This window comes from Anser brachyrhynchus (genome assembly GCF_964034855.1).
Source record: "Anser brachyrhynchus genome assembly, chromosome: 10".
In the NCBI taxonomy this organism is placed as follows: domain Eukaryota; kingdom Metazoa; phylum Chordata; class Aves; order Anseriformes; family Anatidae; genus Anser; species Anser brachyrhynchus.
In genome coordinates, this window is record NC_137705.1 from 23,194,076 (window position 1) to 23,213,173 (window position 19,098).

The 19,098-nt window shown below is 35.8% G+C and overlaps 1 protein-coding gene across 27 annotated transcripts in view; it reads left to right on the top strand.

Moving 5' to 3' along the window:
• Positions 1 to 19,098, top strand: part of CACNA1D (calcium voltage-gated channel subunit alpha1 D) — a 211,258-nt gene that overhangs the window by 139,310 nt on the left and 52,850 nt on the right. For 16 of the 27 annotated variants that reach the window (XM_080606375.1, XM_080606365.1, XM_080606388.1 and 13 more), the window contains 14 exons: positions 1,001 to 1,115; positions 1,847 to 1,916; positions 2,539 to 2,608; positions 3,827 to 3,971; positions 5,779 to 5,908; positions 8,328 to 8,387; positions 11,820 to 11,926; positions 13,061 to 13,148; positions 13,649 to 13,756; positions 13,927 to 13,979; positions 14,262 to 14,408; positions 15,167 to 15,368; positions 16,740 to 16,898; positions 18,246 to 18,356. In XM_080606375.1, coding sequence (XP_080462501.1) covers positions 1,001 to 1,115; positions 1,847 to 1,916; positions 2,539 to 2,608; positions 3,827 to 3,971; positions 5,779 to 5,908; positions 8,328 to 8,387; positions 11,820 to 11,926; positions 13,061 to 13,148; positions 13,649 to 13,756; positions 13,927 to 13,979; positions 14,262 to 14,408; positions 15,167 to 15,368; positions 16,740 to 16,898; positions 18,246 to 18,356 — 1,565 coding nt within the window. Of the gene's footprint in view, positions 1 to 1,000; positions 1,116 to 1,846; positions 1,917 to 2,538; positions 2,609 to 3,826; positions 3,972 to 5,778; positions 5,909 to 8,327; positions 8,388 to 8,467; positions 8,528 to 11,819; positions 11,927 to 13,060; positions 13,149 to 13,648; positions 13,757 to 13,926; positions 13,980 to 14,261; positions 14,409 to 15,166; positions 15,369 to 16,739; positions 16,899 to 18,245; positions 18,357 to 19,098 lie in introns of all 27 variants that reach the window. The other 11 variants (XM_080606385.1, XM_080606368.1, XM_080606380.1 and 8 more) reach the window with 4 other exon arrangements.

Sequence of the window (19,098 nt, forward strand, 5' to 3'; positions counted from 1 at the left end):
GGAGGGAGTAAATTGCAGTGGATATGAACGCCCATTCTGTATGTGCTAAATCCTTTGAATTGACTGTTCTTTGTACAGCAATTCCCTTTTTTTTACATTCCCTAACGGATGAGATTCCAGTGATCTCCAAGTGCATCTCAAGCCACTACCAAACCACTAGATTTTTTTTCATTCTTCCTTCAGTGGGAAAAAAACCTTATTCTACCTGCTTGTCTCTATTTGACGTCTCTCCTCAAAATGCACGGATGTAGTCTAATCTCTATGACAGTAATTTCCCGTTCATCCTTTTGATGCTTGCTATAGCCCTGATAAATCTTACGCACACTGACAGTGGAGCCAGTGATCCACTGTATAGTGCAGGGACCAGATGAGAGAAATCTATAAGGAGAAATGTTAAGTCAGTTAGGATTAAGTCTTCAGCAGCATTCCCCTTCCCTGCATTGAGTACACTGGAAATACTCCCTTCGTCCCATATAGCAAAAGAAGCTGGTGTCATTCTCATAAGTTCTTAAAAGGTCAGGAGGTAATAAAAGGGCAAAAACATTCTATTTTCTGTACTATATGGTACTTGAATCAGTGTTTGTACTTAACTGATATGGACTGACGTACGGAATTTGATAGAGATTGTTATAGACACAGAAGACAGGGCATTATAAAAATAATTTTTTCAAAATGCCTGAGCAGTCTTGACTTTTACAAAACAATGTTTCATATTTAAAACTTGATCAGGCAAGCATAAAGTTATTTTGTTTGTTCGTTTAAATACATCAAATATTCTGCTATTTTAAAATCAGTGACCCTAATTGACCTCTGCTGATTTTACAGTTGGTATTATTCTGGTCCATGAAATGAGTGTTATTTGTACTACACTCCAGCATCACACATCTCTACACTTAAGGTTGGGAACATGGGTTTTATCTCTCTCACATTGTCAGTGTTTCTGCTGATAATAAACTAAACGTGTGGTAAGCCATAATGTCCTTAAAATGATTTGAAACAGATATCTTGCTAAATGTCTTCTTGGCCATTGCTGTGGATAACTTGGCAGATGCTGAAAGTCTAAATACAGCTCAGAAGGAAGAAGCAGAAGAAAAGGAAAGGAAAAAGAATGCAAGGTAAAACAGTTCAGGCCTGTTGAATGAGCAGGAGAGGGGAAGAAGAAAGTAAGGAATTCATTCTTTCATAAGGATTTTCTTTACATAAACGCCTTCACCATCTTTAAAATTTACTGGACTGAGGAGAAAAGAAGGAAAGAATTTACCTTGACATTAAAGTAACACCCAATTAAAATAATTTTAGATAAAATTTGGCTAGTGACTAGGAAAATAGGGTCATCTAAGGACATAATGATAAGCCAGCTGATATTTAAACATTACAATAGTAGGATTTATTGCACAATTAGAACAAGAATGTATTTGTTCTTGCCAGTGAATTTGTTCTTGCCCTGTGGAATCAGTTCTGTAACCCTTATATAGAGAAGAATACAACCTTCTGTGAGATCAGTGCATGCGTATTGAAGTCAGTGCAAGTTGTTATTTGAGTCCAAGGGCACAACTTATCCACCTAGAAAGGAGTAATGATCATGCATTGAATTTTTGGGGGATTAGCTTCTGCAATATGTTCAAAATGATAATGTTTTAAATGGATGTAGTGCATTCAAATGCAATAGCTTTTATTGCTCTGACATTGACTGTTTTAAATATATTTTTAAATATTTTACAATGTGTTTAGGTATACTCTCTTAACTTTTCAAAGAATGGGTATAGTTCACTTTAAGTCTTCTGTGTTTACATTATTTGCATTGTAATTTTTTAATTTTTATATATATATTTTTTGTATTTTGTAGAAAGGAGAGTCTGGAAAATAAAAAAAGTGAGAAGGCAGAAAGTGACCAAAAGAAGCCCAAGGATAGTAAGGTGTTTATTTTTTAAAATGTGTCTTTTAGAGAAGCAGTTTCACTAAGTTTCACTCTAAGGAGTACTTTTCAAGCCTGCTGTGCTTTGTGATTTGTTTTATGAATTCATCGTCCACATATTTTTTCTAGGCAAAGGAAACTGTTCTGATGCTTTGCAACCTTGCAGAATCTCTTAGTCCAGAAAATCCTTTTGATTTTGATATCCTGAGAAGGGGAGCTCTTAGAGCATGCAATAATTAATTGACATAACCTTAGGATCCCTGTATGTGTTTTGCCAGATAAATCCAATGAAAGAGATTAGTGAATGATAAATTCTTATTTGAATTTTCAAATGATTTTAGTATATTTTTTTTAACTAAATCTGTTGGTTATATCCTGATTGTAATATACACAGGTAGAAGTATGTGGATATTATATAAAAATCATCTTATAAAAATGTGTTAAAATGTCAGTTTTCTTCCACTGTTCTCTGTGTTACACTGTTTCAAAAAAACTCAAAGTAAACATGGGGGTGACTTTCTTGACTTCAGAGGCTCAGTTGTTTTGCTTTCTAATAAGTTTTATACACAAAGAAAGCTATACGAAAAATTATTTCTCCTTGTGCATCTCTTTCATTGCCATAGGTGACAATTGCTGAATATGGAGAAGGAGAGGATGAGGATAAAGATCCCTATCCACCCTGTGATGTACCAGGTACGTGAATACCAGCCAGAAGACAAGAGCATTTAAGTTTGCTAAAATATCCTAAACTAGCTCTCACTGAACACTGCATCAATTCATTTGAAGTTGGTGAAGTTGTGCTCTGTTATCACTGGATAAATGGATCTGTAAGTGAAGTATGACCTTTTTCTTCAGTTCCCTAGACCATACATACATGAGAGTTAATACTGTGAGCCTGAAAACTGCCGGGCCTATTCTTATCTGGATGCGAGAGCAAATTCTAAAATGTTTGGCAAAAAAAGGAGATTCCAGGGCTGAAGGTGTTCAGTTACTTTTGTTTTAGCTTCTTCTAGTCCGGCAGACATGTCTGTCTAATAATAAGTTCTGACTGATTGTCTGGACACCTAATACAGAAATCTGATTCTACCCTACCTTTTGATTATCTTAATACCCTTTTTATATTGCGGAGCCCAGAACTGCACACAATATTAAAGGTAAAGCTGCAGCAACAATATATTTATAGTGAGAGAATTACCTCTTTTGACTGACTGGCTATGCTGTGTTTCCAAATGCAGTTTGCCCTCCTGGCTGCCAGGGCACACTACTGCCTCATTCATGCTCAGCCTACTGTCACCCAGAACTCCCAGATCTCTTTCTGTTGAGCTGCTCTCCAGCCACTTGTATCCCAGTCTTTACCTGTGTCTGGCATTGCCCTGTCCCAGTGTTGTGTCAGTGCCAGGCACTTACCCATACTGAATTTGATCCCATTGCTGATTGTCCAATGTTCCAGTCTATCTAGATCCCTCTGAAAGGCCTATCATCCCTCCAGAGAATCAACAGCACCTCCCAGTTTACCGTTGTCAGTGAACTCACTAAGAGTCATTCCACTCCTGCATCCAGATCACTGATAAATGCTTTGAACAGAACCAGCCCCAGGCCTGTGCCCTGAGGAACACCACTAGTGACCAGTTGCCAACCAGATGTAGCCCCATTCACAACACTTCTTGTAGACGGGTATGGCGTTGTCTAGCTTTCAGTCAGCAGGGACATCTGCTAACTCCTTCAGTACTCTGGGGTGAATCTCTTAGGAACTTTCATAGATTCATTCATATTGGTTCATAGATTTTTAGAACTGTGGTATGCATACATAATTTTCCAGTGAGCCATATATATTTTAATAAAATTGTATATTGTTATGAAAAAAAAATAGTCTTTTTTCCTTTCCTAGTAAAAGAAATGTTTAATTTAAAGTAGGTGAAGATGAAGAAGATGAGGAGGAAGAACCAGAGGTACCAGCAGGCCCACGTCCCCGTAGAATATCAGAACTAAATATGAAGGAGAAGATAACACCAATCCCTGAAGGGAGTGCCTTCTTCATTTTCAGCAGCACCAATCCGTAAATATCATTTTGAAAAATACTGTTTTAGCTTCTCAGGTGATGAAGGAGCAGGCTTCCTTGCAATGAGGTGTGAGGTTAAGGAAAGAATTGCAGTATCTGTCTGCAGCAAGATAGAGATTGGTATATCTCCTACAATTTTCTAAATGACTTGGTAAATAAAACTAATTTGTTATATACATTAATTTGCTTCCCACTGTCAAAGATGACAGCATCTTTTACATATAGACTATCAAGCCCGCATCAGGGTGAAAAGTATTCTTTAATGTATATTAGCTATTTATTTTGTTAGGCACTGGATATAAAAGGTGTGACATGATACGAGTGTTTTTTACATGAGATAGGATTCCTAGAAACCCTAGGAAGAAAGGTACCTTTTTGTAGCTGTAAGGGTGAGAAAGAAGAGAAAGTAAGAAAGAGAGAAAGTGAAAAGGAGAAAGGATATATATATTCCTCTTAGGGGGACAGTATTTTTCCAGATTCAAGCAAACACTGAAGAGAAAGACAATTACTTAACAAAAAAAAATCAAGAGAAATAGTAGTTGGATTTGGGGAGGAACAGGAATCTTTCACCAGTGTCTAACTCCAGAACATTTCAGGTTCTATAGCGATGAAGAAAGCAAGCTTCAATAGTCAGTAAAAGTTGTTACTGACTTTTTGGACAGAAGCGAACAAGTGAACAGAATTCATTTCCTACAGGACTGAAGATAGCTGATAGATTCATATATGGCAATTTTATCAGTAGTCTTAGAAAGGATTTTAAAAGTTATTTGGTATGGGAAAATACTGTCTTCTCAGTATTTGAGGTCATCACAGGTAAGACTAAAAGACAGCATGAGGATCAGGATACAATGTTTTGGTCTTGTATCTTACTGATTACATGGGCTATCTAATATTCCTCAGAATTTTCAGACAAACTGGAAAGATATCTATTTAAACTGTTAATTTTAAGAACACATATGCTGAATGCAAAAATCACTAGATCTGAACATATCAAATTCCTTTTGACTTCAAGTAGTGCTATAGTTTCTCAGGCCAAAATTTTGCTTAACTGAGATACACTGTATGCTGATAATCTACTTAACAGTAGAGTAAATTTTTACTAAGAGCCTCCTTATTCTTCAGAAGAATATTTCAGACAACTTTGGTGTTCAACAGTTAAGAACCCGATCCTGCCTTTTTGCAAATTTAATCCTGGACCAACTCCAGTGAAGTGCTCAGTAACCTTGGTCTCAGTGATTGTAAGCATATGTGCAGTTCCACTTCATCATATTTGGCTGAATCGTAGCAGCTCTGTAATATTCAACACTCACTTGTCCTATAATTCTGCAAAAAAGAGTCTTCCCAGGAGATTCTGATTTAAGTGGAGTCTTTAAGTAACACAATGAGATCTCCATCCTAAACAACATTTCACCAAATTAATATTTTTGACAGCTTTAATAAATGTCAAATCAAACTTGGGATCTGAAATGACTTAACATGTGGCATTTGGCCCATTTGACATTGTCCTTTATGTATGTGCACAGTGGTAGAAACACTGGAACTTCTAATGACATTCAAAACCCATTCTGCTGGGAAATTATTTCTCTTAGATTCCTTTGTTAAGTGCGCCTTCACAACAGGTGGACTGGATTTTGAATTTTTTAAATTTTTATAAGGCATAGCAATAGCTTCAGTATACACACTGCTTTTTAGCTGCTGATGGTTCTCCTGTTCCACTGGCATTGGCAAAGTAATAGAAAATCTGTATTAGCTATCTGCTGAATTCTATTTGCACATGTAGTATATTTTTGTATTTCTTCTGCAGAATTCGAGTGGGATGCCATAGGCTCATCAATCACCACATCTTTACCAATCTCATCCTTGTCTTCATCATGCTGAGCAGTGTTTCCCTAGCAGCAGAAGACCCAATTCGCAGCCACTCTTTTAGAAATAATGTAAGACCATCATTTTTATGTCTGAAGATTAATATTTCTTCACAGAATAACAATCCTTTGGGACTATTGCCTGAGTTTTGGTTTTCAAGTTAAGAAACTTTCCTTTTACTTTTTCAAGTCATACACAGGTATTTTTTTTTCTGTAAAAGACATAAATCTTTTAAAGACAAGTAACTTTACTGTTGGAACATCATAGGTATTAGAACCATTTTGTATTAGTGGTGAAGTAAGCCTATCAAGTTATTGTGAGTTGTGCATGCTTTTGATTAGGTATGAAATAGCTGAGATGATGGAACCAGTAATAGTCTGTGGGGACTTGGACAGAACTTCCAGTTCTCTCCTGTCTTATTACTGATTTGCAGAGATAGCCACGGAGTTAGAGAAAATTCTTCCACATCTTCCAAGATGGGTCTACTAGGTCAGTAAAGGTTCCAGTAAAGAACTACTGGGGCAATTACATGGAAAATGCAGCTTTTGTTTAGCCTCTCCTTCTAGAGAAAAGCTTGAGAATTGAACTCATAACATTAAAAAACAAAACAAAACAAACAAACAAAAAAACAACAGGACATCAACAGAAAGACCTTCCAAAATCAATTTTACCTTTCTCCAAAGGTAAAACTAGGTCAGAGCACAAAGGCACTCTGCGTAGTGTTCAGTGGAGCCATGTTGTTTCCATATCTGTAAATCTGAACAAGTGCAATCTTACAAATATATCATGATAGCAGATGAACAAAACAGACCTGGTGAGCAATACTGAAATAGTTACTGTAGAAATGGCTTGAAGGGCTGGTATTTCTTTTTGTAACCAGAGGAGTGCTAGGAAGATGCAACTCCAGAGTGGTAGTAATTGAAGAGGTTATTCCTATTCCTTTACCTAACAGGTAAAATGTTTGAGTGATTTTGAGAAGACATTGCCCTCTTGCAAAAATTCACAAATGCACCAGACTTGCATATTTTCCTTGTTATTATTTTCAGTGATCATGTTTCCTTCAAATGGCCAACTTGGCAAGGGAAAGAACTTCCAGTTGAATGACAGAATAGAGAGCTTAGCATTGAGTTTGTGAGTTGGTAGGTGGAAGACTCAAAAACACTGAAAAATATGATGCAAAAGTTGGTTGTTAAGTTTGTACAAGGGTGGCCTCTGCTTATTCCAGTTGGCACTCAAGTTCAATATTATGGCCTTCTGGTGAGTGTTCATGCTATCCCTTCTGCAAATATCATTGCTTCTAGACAGTCCTTGCTTTTTGTGATGAATATCCTGTGTTTGCCCATCACTGAAGGTCGTGGTAAGATTCCAAGATAATGGACAGCACATGGGCTATGTCCTTGAGGGATCAAGACACACTTGCTACTGCTGAACATGGTAGCTAACCATCATGATGGGTCTCAGCTTCTGTGTCTCTGCTGAAATTCATGACATAGTACAGGAGTGTAAAAACAAGTTTAACAAAATGGAATGGCTTTAAAACATGTCTTTTAACTCTAGAATTCCTTACTGCTAATTTTTGTTGAATGGCTTTCATATATGACTCTTTCAGCTCCTGAAAGGGACAGAAGGATATATTCTTCATCTGAACATGGGAAAGAAAAATTCCTTTTATCTGATCTAATAGGAATATTTCCTTTGCGTGTTGTCTCTTTATTTTATTCCTCCTTCCCATTTTATTATCTGCTGCACCACAGGCAACATGTTTCTGTGCACAACTGATTGCTGGGTGAATTGCTGGATCCTTGAAACTAAACTAGTGCAGTACTGCAGTGCATGGCAATAACTAAATTAGGTGCTAGCAGTACTGCCACCTTGAAAGGGTGAAATCCTGGTTCTGTTGAAATATATGGCAATGTTCCTGTTGACAATAGAGACTTTAGTATGAAATACAAAATATTTTAAAAAGTTTGCATGTCACTATGCGTGTCACAGGTGTGGGTTCTTCTAAATTTCCAGGAAAAAAAAATCACTGCTATATCTTCCAAGTTTCAGAAAAAATAGATGCAGTGCTGATTTTAATTATTTCAGTTATTCATTAATTTGCTTTGTGACACTTTAGCTCAGTCTGTACAGTAACGACAACAAAAAAAGCTAACTTAATAGTAAACATCTCTCTTGTTCGTAAGATCATGTATCTCTGTGAAAGGCTGAAGAAAGTACCTGTGAAAGCTGACAGAGGAAAGTCTGAATTGAAAGAAAGTCTCACTTACTGGGTTTTTGTGGTAAAATCTCATATCTAACTATGTTGACATCTAATAATTTTTTATGTAAACAAAAATGGTTGCACAGTAGCTGGTATTTTAAACTACATTGACTTAATTCCCCATTTACCTATTTAGATTTCTTCAGGTGTTGTTGTGCATGTGGTCTAAATTGTAAAAAATTATTAATAGATGGATTTCTTACTGTGGCACATATTATACCTTGCAGATACTTGGTTACTTTGACTATGCTTTCACAGCCATCTTTACTGTTGAAATCCTGTTAAAGGTAATGCATTGTTAATTGATCCTTGTTAGCTCAAAAGCAGCTTTAGCAATAATGTTTGTAACTTTTTGTTTACCTTCCAGATCCTAGGGTATGCAGATTATGTCTTCACTAGTATGTTTACATTTGAGATCATTTTGAAGGTAACAGGGTTTTAAAGGAAGTTTGTTTAAAAGGATTTTCCTTGTGTGTCACCTGCCAAGAAAAGGCACTTGAAATGTTCTTCGCCTTTTCTCTAAGCGATCAAAGCTAAACTTTTTTTAAACAAGAGGATTTTTTTTATTTGACAATTTCTTATAGTTTTGATTGGTTATTTTTTGCCATTGGATGCATGTAGAAGCTGACTTTTTATCATTACATCAATTTAGTAATTCATTTTTTTTTACCCTTTAAAACTTACAGTTGTCAGAAAAGGGAAAAAAAACACTGCGCATGAGCTTTTCCTTCTCCCTGCTCTGGCATTTCTAAAAAGAGTTGATCAGTCTTGTAAGGAGGGAGCATGTAATTTCTCATTTCTCTTGCTGAACTATATTCACAGAGATAAAATAGATAACTATTTTCTTGCAATAGGACTTGCAAGATATCTTGCATTTATCTATCTGTATACTAAGATACTTCGCATTTATCTTGTCTTGGGCATACATTTAAATACACAGAAAGGCATAAATATGCTTGCTTAAATGTATTACCCATGCATGAGTTCAAAACTGGCATTTTAATGTACAGTTTGTGTACTGATTATTGAGAATATCCATTGGGGTTACTCAGACTTTACATGTGTATATCTTATTTTGGCAAAGAAGCTGTATAACTGAGCATGTTAGGTTCACATGGGGAAAATGCTGAACAAAGCAATAAAAGTATATATTTTTTTAATTTGTTAATATTTTTCCAGAGAATTTTGTATAATTCTTAAAAATTTAACTCAGTGCATATTCACCATAAGCTTTTGCTTGAGTAAACCCGATCTATACAATTATGAATTTCTGGTGCACTAAGAATCTGTACATAAACTTTACATTTCCAGTTGAGGATTAAGCTTAACAAAATCTCTTCTCCCAGCTTTTGCTCATATTGCTGTGCATACTCTTCACAATGCAATTTGATTAATACTAATTGATGCAATATTTGGGCTGTTTACAAGATAAGCTGTCCTGTAAGTAGTAGAATATATTTATGCTTGGAGATATTCTCACAGACTTCTGTTTATCCCCTTCTCATTTTCAGCAGTGAGGAACTTGCTAAAAAATTGGTAAATCTTGTAACATTTTTAACATTCTAGAAAAAAGAATCCAGATTTTTCACATCAAGAGAAAAAAACAAAGAAAAGAATGAAGCACTGAAATGTTTTGTAGCATTAGAACAAACTAGTTCCAAACTCTGAATTTGAGAAGCCATACTAAATATGTTAGTGCCATTTCTGTGGCAGAAGAGAGTCAATAGACCACCCACATGCTCTGAACAGATGTTTGTATAGCTTCTGTAGTTGTGTTTCTCTACGGACAGAGGAATTATAAATTCTGGCATAAACAAGCATAACTGGATGAATTAAGAAATGTTCCTACTGACTGCAAAATATTCTGACATTGAGTTATTCTAGGGAAGTAGGAAGCATCAGAGCTACTGAAATCTGGCATTGTGAAATACTACAAAGAAACAAGGAGCCCAACCAGAGCCCAAAATGTTGATGCTCCTGACTCCGCTTTCTCCAGGAAGCTCCGCCTGGCAGTGCACTCACATGTATTTATAAAGAAAATAAATTGTACCATAAAAAGTTTAGCAGACAGTACATATACATGCCTGCTTTTCTAACATGTCTCAGATTCTGGCTTTGCTTGCTTGTGGCTTGAGTCCTCCATGTTTTTCCTGCTGGGTTCTGCACTGGGCTTTCGACAGTATCCAAGTCATACAGAAGTTATGTGTGTTCTACAGGGAGCAAATTCAAGATCTGTAGGAAAAATAGCATTCCTTAATTTTCCAGTCAAAAAATATGTGAAACCAATAAGAAGATAACCAGTGGCAATATTATCAGCTGCAGAGGAGAAACTTGCACATGTCCAAAAAAGCGAGTATTAAAATAGAATAACACACGTGAAGAGTCTTCCTCTGCTCTGTTTTACTGCCTGCTCTGTAGACATGAGGGTTTCCACATTATATGCTGTTGAGGTTATGAGTGAGAATATGAATAACAGAAAAGCTGCAATATCAGTTTAAAGCGTTTAAGAATTCTCTTATGTAACCCCTCCATAGCTTTCAAATCCAGCTTACCATCCTGTTTGCAGTACTTGGCAAATGTGAAAACATCAGAGTGAAGGCCAGGTTACAGCCTTATGCTTTTAACCTTGCCCCAGCTGTGCTAATCCCACACCATTTAAACCAGTCCCCACTGGTGTGGCAGGAGGAAAAGAGCAACAGTGGTGGCGTCCCAGATGCTCAGCTCAGTGAGTGCTCTCCAGCATTGGCTCTTCTGAAGGCTGTGTGGCCATGCTTACTACCTCGTGTTTGCTTTAGGGTTTGCCTTGACCTGAGCAAAGGACAGAATGGTGTTTTTGTAGAACAGTTTTAGTCAAATGCTTGTGCTGGGATTTGTAATGATGGAAGCGTGAGTTCCCATATAAAGATGGGATGATGAGTACTTCAGCTGTATTTCTACATCCATATATTTTAACATTCATGGGAGTATTTACGTTAAATACAGTTGAATGATCACATACTACAGTGTGAATGGAGGTTTGTAGATAGATGTAGGCTTGATACATCTTTATATAGTTATATTAGTGCTTAACTCCCACTGATTTTAATTAGTTTAACCACATTCTATACAACTGGAAGTGAAGTGAGCTAGGACAGTGTACGCGTTGTTCCACTGCCCTGAGGAATCCTAGTCCCCAGTACCACAAACACCACGTATACTGTCTTCCAAGATACCCACTCATTATCTTAACCCATCTCCGGAGTGAAAGAGAAAAACAGCGATGTGATGCTGCCTTGTGACAGCCTTGTACTGCTTCTGCACCAGATTTTACTCTCAGGATTTTGCAATGCATTTTCAGCTCCTTCAATTCTCAAGACAAAAAGAATGATTAAGAGTCAGAATCTGGTCCTTATAGTTTAGTAAGTGTGGGAGTTTTATGGTTCTTTTAGTCATTTTTCTGTAAAAGGCCCAATCAGTTCAGTGAGATCAGTTCTTACATGAGTACAACATTTGTTGACATCAGAAACAATTAACACATTTGCTTGTGTTGCTTGAGCAGAATATTGTGATTTAAATGAAAGTTAGTTAACATACGTAGTGGGATTTTTTATCTCAGTTCCTTTTAGAAGGTGAGATGCTATTGTATGCATTCACACTCCAGGCAAGTGTCTTGTAAACAGCCTAAACGCCACTTTGATAAATTGAAATGGGGAGTAAACATGTAACAATTCTGTTTTTAGATGACAGCTTTTGGAGCGTTCCTTCATAAAGGGTCCTTCTGCAGGAATTATTTTAATTTGCTGGATTTGCTGGTTGTGGGAGTTTCTCTGGTATCGTTTGGTATTCAGTAAGTATTATAATGTGAACAATTTATTTTTGCTTTTGGGTTTTATACTGAAATCAATCTTCCAGCTCCTTTTGTTCTGCCATTGTATGTAGGTGTGCAAAATCAGTATTCAGGGCTGGGAATGGGATGAATTAATGCTTTATGTGGAGAGTGTTGTAACTCATTACTAATACAGGTTGGAAACAAATTCCTGCTTCCTGCTATTGCTAAGAGAACAAGGAAGAGCACCACGACACTATTGTGTAGCAAGTAATTCCTGGAGTTTCAGGAGGTTTATTAGTTTCAGAAGATTACCCTGTTTTATTGCCACATGTACAGTCTAGTTCTATGAGCTTGTTCTTTTGGCATTGCCCTACTGGGCTATGTAACCTGACAGAATTTGAAGGGGAGAGAAGTTGTACCTTAATCAGGACTGAAAGTGGTAGTGAAGATATGTTTTGCTTCCTTCTTTTGGATGAGGCAGAACATAATAAGAGTCTGAAGGTGCTTACTAATTCACTGCATGAGCAGTTGTGCCTCATTCAGAATCATCTGTGAAGCCTTTACTGACCTAGAAAAGAGCAAGGGCTGGGTGTCCGTCAGCTGCTTCCCGATTTGTATTCTGCTTGTACTACCAATTATGCAAGCTTTCAGTTTCACAACGTGTTCTTTAAAGGGCTGTCTACTATTATTTTATCTCAAAACGCAGTTGTAGCTACTTAAAGAGAATGTGAGTCGAATTAGATCTTTTTAAATCCAGTTGGTTGGAAATTAAGGTATTTGTGGATTTACAGTACTTAAACACTGTTTTTGAAAGAGATTGTCAACATGGAAAAATACTTTGGGGAGTATTTTTCTCCTGACCAAACTTAATTGTATTAGTGTCAGACAAGATTCTGAGCTGTTAATTCCCAAGTTGCTCCAGAAATCAAAATTATCCTTATGGTATTTATGAGGTTAATACTATTTTCTAGTATCAATAAGAATCAGTAAAGGAGTGCTTCAAAAATCTTGTAAGTTAAATTTTGATATATTTTTTCAAATTTTCATGTATAAGAAAGTTGCAAGAACGTTATTATTACAAGTAAAATCAGTTACCTTAAAAGTAACAGAAAAACTTTTTTTTTTCTTTTTTTTTCTTTCTTTTTTTCCCAGATCAAGTGCTATCTCAGTTGTGAAGATCCTCAGAGTCTTAAGAGTCTTGAGGCCCCTAAGGGCAATAAACAGAGCAAAAGGACTTAAGGTATTTATTTTTATCTTTTTCTAAGTTATGTTTCTGTTGACCTTATTCTTCAATACTGCCTCAGGTTAAAAAGTCTAGCACAAGAAAAATTCCCTGGAGAAGGTCACAGGGCAACACCATAAATCAGTTCCTGATTCTTAAATGTACTAGGCCAGATTGTGCCCACTATTACAGCAGTTTATATGTGGAGGAACACCACTGCCATGGTGGTGTTTTGACCATAACACTTGCTGTGAACCAACATGTCACAGCAATATTTCCATTGTTGTTCCACAGTGCTTATGTACTTTTTAATCTATACGTGCTGCTAGGTCTATCTCAACAAACTTACAAATTTAGAAAACAAGTTTAAGTGTGGTAGCAGGTATAATACTGACAATGCAAAAATGGTAGTTTAAAAAATTAATCTAAATGTGATAAAATAGGTGTTTACTCTTATGGTAGTATTTTGTGATGCTACTAAATAACAAGTTGTGTTTAATTTTTTTGTTTCTTTCCAGCATGTTGTTCAATGTGTCTTTGTGGCTATTAGAACTATTGGTAATATCATGATTGTTACAACTCTGCTGCAGTTCATGTTTGCTTGCATTGGAGTGCAGCTGTTCAAGGTAAGCAAACTCTCAAAATCTGCACTTCACCAAGAAGAGCAAAGCTGAGCTGAATTCTGTGTGGCTTGCTGCTGGAAGTGGGCTGGTCCCATTCTGAACCAGTCATAGTATAAATGCATTTACTTTGTTTATTCTGCATTTTATCATTGTTTTTCTTGTTTTATACATAGGGAAAATTCTACAGATGCACTGATGAGGCAAAACAGAATCCTGAGGAATGCCGGTGAGAATTCCTTTGAGCTAAGAAAGTGTCCTTTTGTTTTTTAATAATTTAAAATGTAGCATGCATGTGTGACAGGCTGTTCAGGTTTGTATAAATTGGAATTACCATCTTGAAATCCAGCAGGAAACTTTAAAAAATAAAGGCTGTCAACACAGGTTATCAAGGGAATAAAATGAGCTTGCTGATGGAGTAAAATGAACTATTTTGAATAGAGCATGGAATAATCTAAGGTCTAATTTAATATTTCACTAATGGCAGTTTGTTTCCTTCCCTTTCCTGCAGGGGGATATACATTGTTTATAAAGATGGAGATGTTGATAATCCAATGGTCAAAGAGAGGGTCTGGCAAAATAGTGATTTCAACTTTGACAATGTTTTGTCTGCTATGATGGCCCTTTTTACCGTGTCGACTTTTGAAGGCTGGCCAGCGTGAGTGAATTCTCCGTGTTTTCACATTAGTATTGAGGCAGATTTTCCAGAAAAGTTCTCTATCATTTACTGAGCGCTTAGGGGTAACAAAACAGTCAAGCAATAATCAGGCTTCTTCCAGTAAATGAAATCAATTTAAAATCAGGAGCACAATGTAGGCTAACTTAAAAGTACTGTATAGTCTCTGAATATAATAGTTTTGTGTGTGTGTGCCTGTTCATACCAATGGAATCTTGTGTTTTATCTTGTTTGATTCCTAATCTTTCAGCTACTTCTGCTATAATAATGTATTCTTTAAATTCTACTGGAAGTAATCCTTTTTGATATTTATCCATCATGCAATTTAAATAATACTAACTAATATGAAAATTTTAGGTGTTTGAGTAAATCGACTATAAAACTAGGAAGTAGTACACTGCATAAAGAAACCCTGGAAGAGCAAGCTACCATTCGGTATTTGCCTAAATGAGTAGCCTTCCAGGACAGCATTATGTGGAAAAACAAAAACCAAGCTGGTAATTATTTTGATTATTTTGAAGCAAACAAAAACAACAACAAAAATCACCGAACAAAACATTGTGTGGTGTGCTTCTGTGTTTGATATGCTTGTAAGTGCTGCCAGTACTCAGAGAAAGATAATAATAAACAGGAGGCCACTTGTGAAATCTGTCCTCGGAGTCTCTTTTGCCATTTTAATGATAACATTTTTCTTTTCTTTTTCTTTCTCCCTGCCCCCCCCCCCCCCCGCCCCTCCCCAGGCTGCTGTACAAAGCTATTGATTCGAATGGCGAGAATGTAGGACCTGTATACAACTATAGAGTGGAGATATCCATTTTCTTCATCATCTATATAATCATTATTGCTTTCTTTATGATGAACATATTTGTTGGTTTTGTCATTGTTACATTCCAAGAACAAGGAGAACAAGAATATAAGAACTGTGAGCTGGACAAAAATCAGGTTAAAATAAATAATAAACTCTTTTAGTTCTTGAAATAATTCTTTTATTATTATTATTACTGTTATTACTATTTTTGCACAAAGAGCTTCTTTTCTGCTTTGGGCCAGAAGAGGGCATCAAACACATATCTTAGGTTAAAAAAAAAAAAAAGTAGCACTAGTAAATACTATCAATTAATATTCAGGTTACTATATGTTCCTCTTCCTGTAAGCCCAGCGTCTCAGGCTTTTTGTTGTGAAGGTTGTTACCTTAAGCTTGATAATTTAAATTAACTTCTTAGTGTCTCACTTCTTGGTGTCACGTTAGGAAGACTACAAGCACTTGCCAGTTTATCCATAGGCAGAGGTAGATTATACAGTAAGAACAAGAATATAAAAGTTACTTGCTGAATAGTCTGAAAATGTTCAAAGAAAGTGAATGTGTTCAAAACATTCTACTCTTTTTTTTTTCCCATTTATTCAGAAATTCACAGGTGATAGATTCAAATAAAAAATCTGTCCCCTTTTATTGTTTAATCTTTTGACTGAGAAACTTGTCAGTCATCAGTCGTGATTTTTCAGGTGCTCATGTTCGACTGTAGCACAGCAGTATTCATTCAAACATAGGTAAGCATGAAACCTAGGGGAGCATTCATACTGCATTTTGTGCTCCCTTAGTAAGACTTTGTAAGCATTCTTCAAAAGACTAGTGGAAGGTCCAGCTTCTATGAAGATTTCGGGTAGTAATGGGGTTGGAGGTGAATCTGTGATGTTCCTACATATGTGACATGATTTTGCTGGGCAATTTAGCTGAACTAATAGGAATAACACCCCCCCAGTAGCTGTTTCGCTAACTGTAGGATTTTATGCTGTGCAATTACACTGGTGTTTGAAAACTGTAAAGATGAAGCACGGCTTACAGACTAATTAATAGTCATCATTATTATTATTCACTGGGATTCCTTACAGTGAATTCTTGATGATTCATTAGTATTATTATGGCTGGGTATCAGTATGATGATATGTGTATCTATAAAATACAGTGCACATAGTACTATATACTATACATATGCATATACATACATATTGTCTGTGGTCTGCTACTACATTGTACAAAGGTGAACCACTTCAGAATTTCCATGAGCACTCTTTGATTCTTTGTATGTAACTGAGTAGTGTATATGATCAGATATTGTTGTAAATAAATAAGTGAGGATTGGTAAGCTACTTGATTACTTTGTTAGTACTTAATAATAAAAAATCTATGTAAAGTAGATACACTGCATGTTTCTAAGATTTATATGTAACACTTTGTACTTATGATTAATTATATTCCAATTTGATTCACTGTTAGGTATGGTCTGACAATTTTTGACATGCTTGCTTTTACAGCGTCAGTGTGTGGAATATGCCTTGAAAGCACGTCCTCTTCGTAGATATATTCCAAAAAATCCTTACCAGTACAAGTTCTGGTACGTGGTGAATTCTACTGGATTTGAATACATCATGTTTGTCCTCATCATGCTGAACACACTTTGCCTGGCTATGCAGGTAGGAAAACCAGAAGCTCTTCTGAAGCCACTTGCATGAATTGCAAGGGAAGATGTGGGTGATACCATGCCTTTCATTTATGGCAACTTGTATTTTTTTATAAAGTGAAATTAAAACAAACAACTTCTCATCAAAGTACTCTTCTGTGATGCATGCTAATCTGTTTATTAGTTCTCTTAAATAAGTGTTTGAAAGAGCTTTATGTGGATGGTCTTCCTAACATAATGAAGCTCATTGATCTATATTTAATCATTGTAATTTAATGTAATTTATAAATGTAAATGTAATTTATAAATTCCCAAGGTTGTCCATGTGCAAGAAAATGTGAAGGGAATGTAAAAGCCAAATTCTGTTAGCAAACATTTCTCTGTTAGCAAACATTTCTCTGAACCCCTTTGATTCTTTTATCTAATAAAAGATATCTTATCTTGTTCTTTTATTCAATGCCTTTAAGCATTACTTCATCCCTTTGTAACTTCTGTACTTGTTCTGTCTTTGTTTCATATATGTACTAACCCATATTACCACCACCTATGTCTGTATCTTCTCCAGAAGTTTAAAAACTTCATATATGAAGCAACTCTAGAATTATATAACGATGCAAACATACAAATATGTTTTTTTATATTAGCTCTATGTCTGTATATATTTGGGTTTATTTTTGCACATGCTCTTTTTGTCTGTATGTTTACCTTTTTCTGCTTTTCCTGCATGCTACGTCCACTGTTTTTCACCAGCTGCTTCTCTTATCTACTTTTCCAAGTTGCTTCTTTCTTTTCCCCAGTACTCTTGATTTTGATATGAAAAAGAATCTTTCAAGTCCAATCTATATACCCATTCTACTTACTTTTTGCAATAAACGTGCATGCGCTGTTATGCTCTTAAATATATCACTCCTATACAATACGTTTTTCCGTGACTAACATACTGCAGGCTTTTTAAGCAGATATGAGCTTATGTAATTAAGCAGATTTAAGCAGATATAAGCTATGTAATTTAAAACCTGGGGAAAGATCTGGGGATCTTTAAAAGATTTGGGGAATTGCTTTTGTCTAATACTCCTTTTTTGGAGGAACACAATCCTCCTCAAAACCGTCCTTCTAAGGGTCCCCAGATGTAGAGGAATGCCAAATTTTTTCCACTCAGTGCCTGAACAGAATAGATTTAAATAGCCATTTTTGGACAGAGATATTTAGCTAGTCTTGTGTGTATATAGGTGTGAATCAAAATATACTATTAGAAAATATTTTCCTGTGCTGCACTGTTGCCAACTTTTTGTATTCTGCCTTACTTTCATTTATTATTTTAAAACCTTTATTTTAAATGTGTCATATTTTTCATTCACAGCACTATGGACAGTCTAAGCTCTTTAATGATGCAATGGACATTATGAATATGGTTTTCACAGGAGTGTTCACTGTGGAAATGGTTTTGAAACTGATTGCATTCAAACCCAAGGTAAGTTTTAGAGATGATTTAATTAGGTCATCACCACAAGAATTAAGTATAATATAAGTTTCACACTAGCTATGTATCATTCAAAGAACAAAAGGAACCTACATGTTTCCCACAGTTATCTATGAGTGAAATCATAATTGAAATGTTAATCTGATAGTATGTATATAAGTAACTCCAGGAAATGAAATGCACATATCAGAACAAACATTACAAGGTGGTTGATAAGATCTGGAATATTCTGAAGTAATGAAAATGTCCCTTTCTAAATCAGATAAATCATTTCCTGTTATAAGCACTACCACATCTCCTATTCATAGTACTACATTCATATCCTTAAACCAAGTTAACCTCCAGTAAAGACCTGTATGTTATGATATATATCCTTTTCAAAATGCAAAATTATTTCCTTACTTTTAAAAATATAGCCAGGTACTACAAACATACACAGAAATAACTGGAACATTCAATAGCCTTTTTAGATTTTAATGTTTTCAGTTATATGCACACACCATTTGGTAGAGGGCCCCACACTGAGCAGTTTGGATTCCTTGCCTTAAAGGGACACTGTCAAAATAAGTAATGTGGACACATCTTCAAACGTAGATTTGCAAGAGACACTGATAAGAATTAATATTGACTTTAAAAAAATGAAACTTAGATTGTGACAGTTCATGCAGTCTTGTATGTTCAGTTCTAATACACCATGAATGACAGTGCAAAAGTTAATGACAGGCTAAACTAA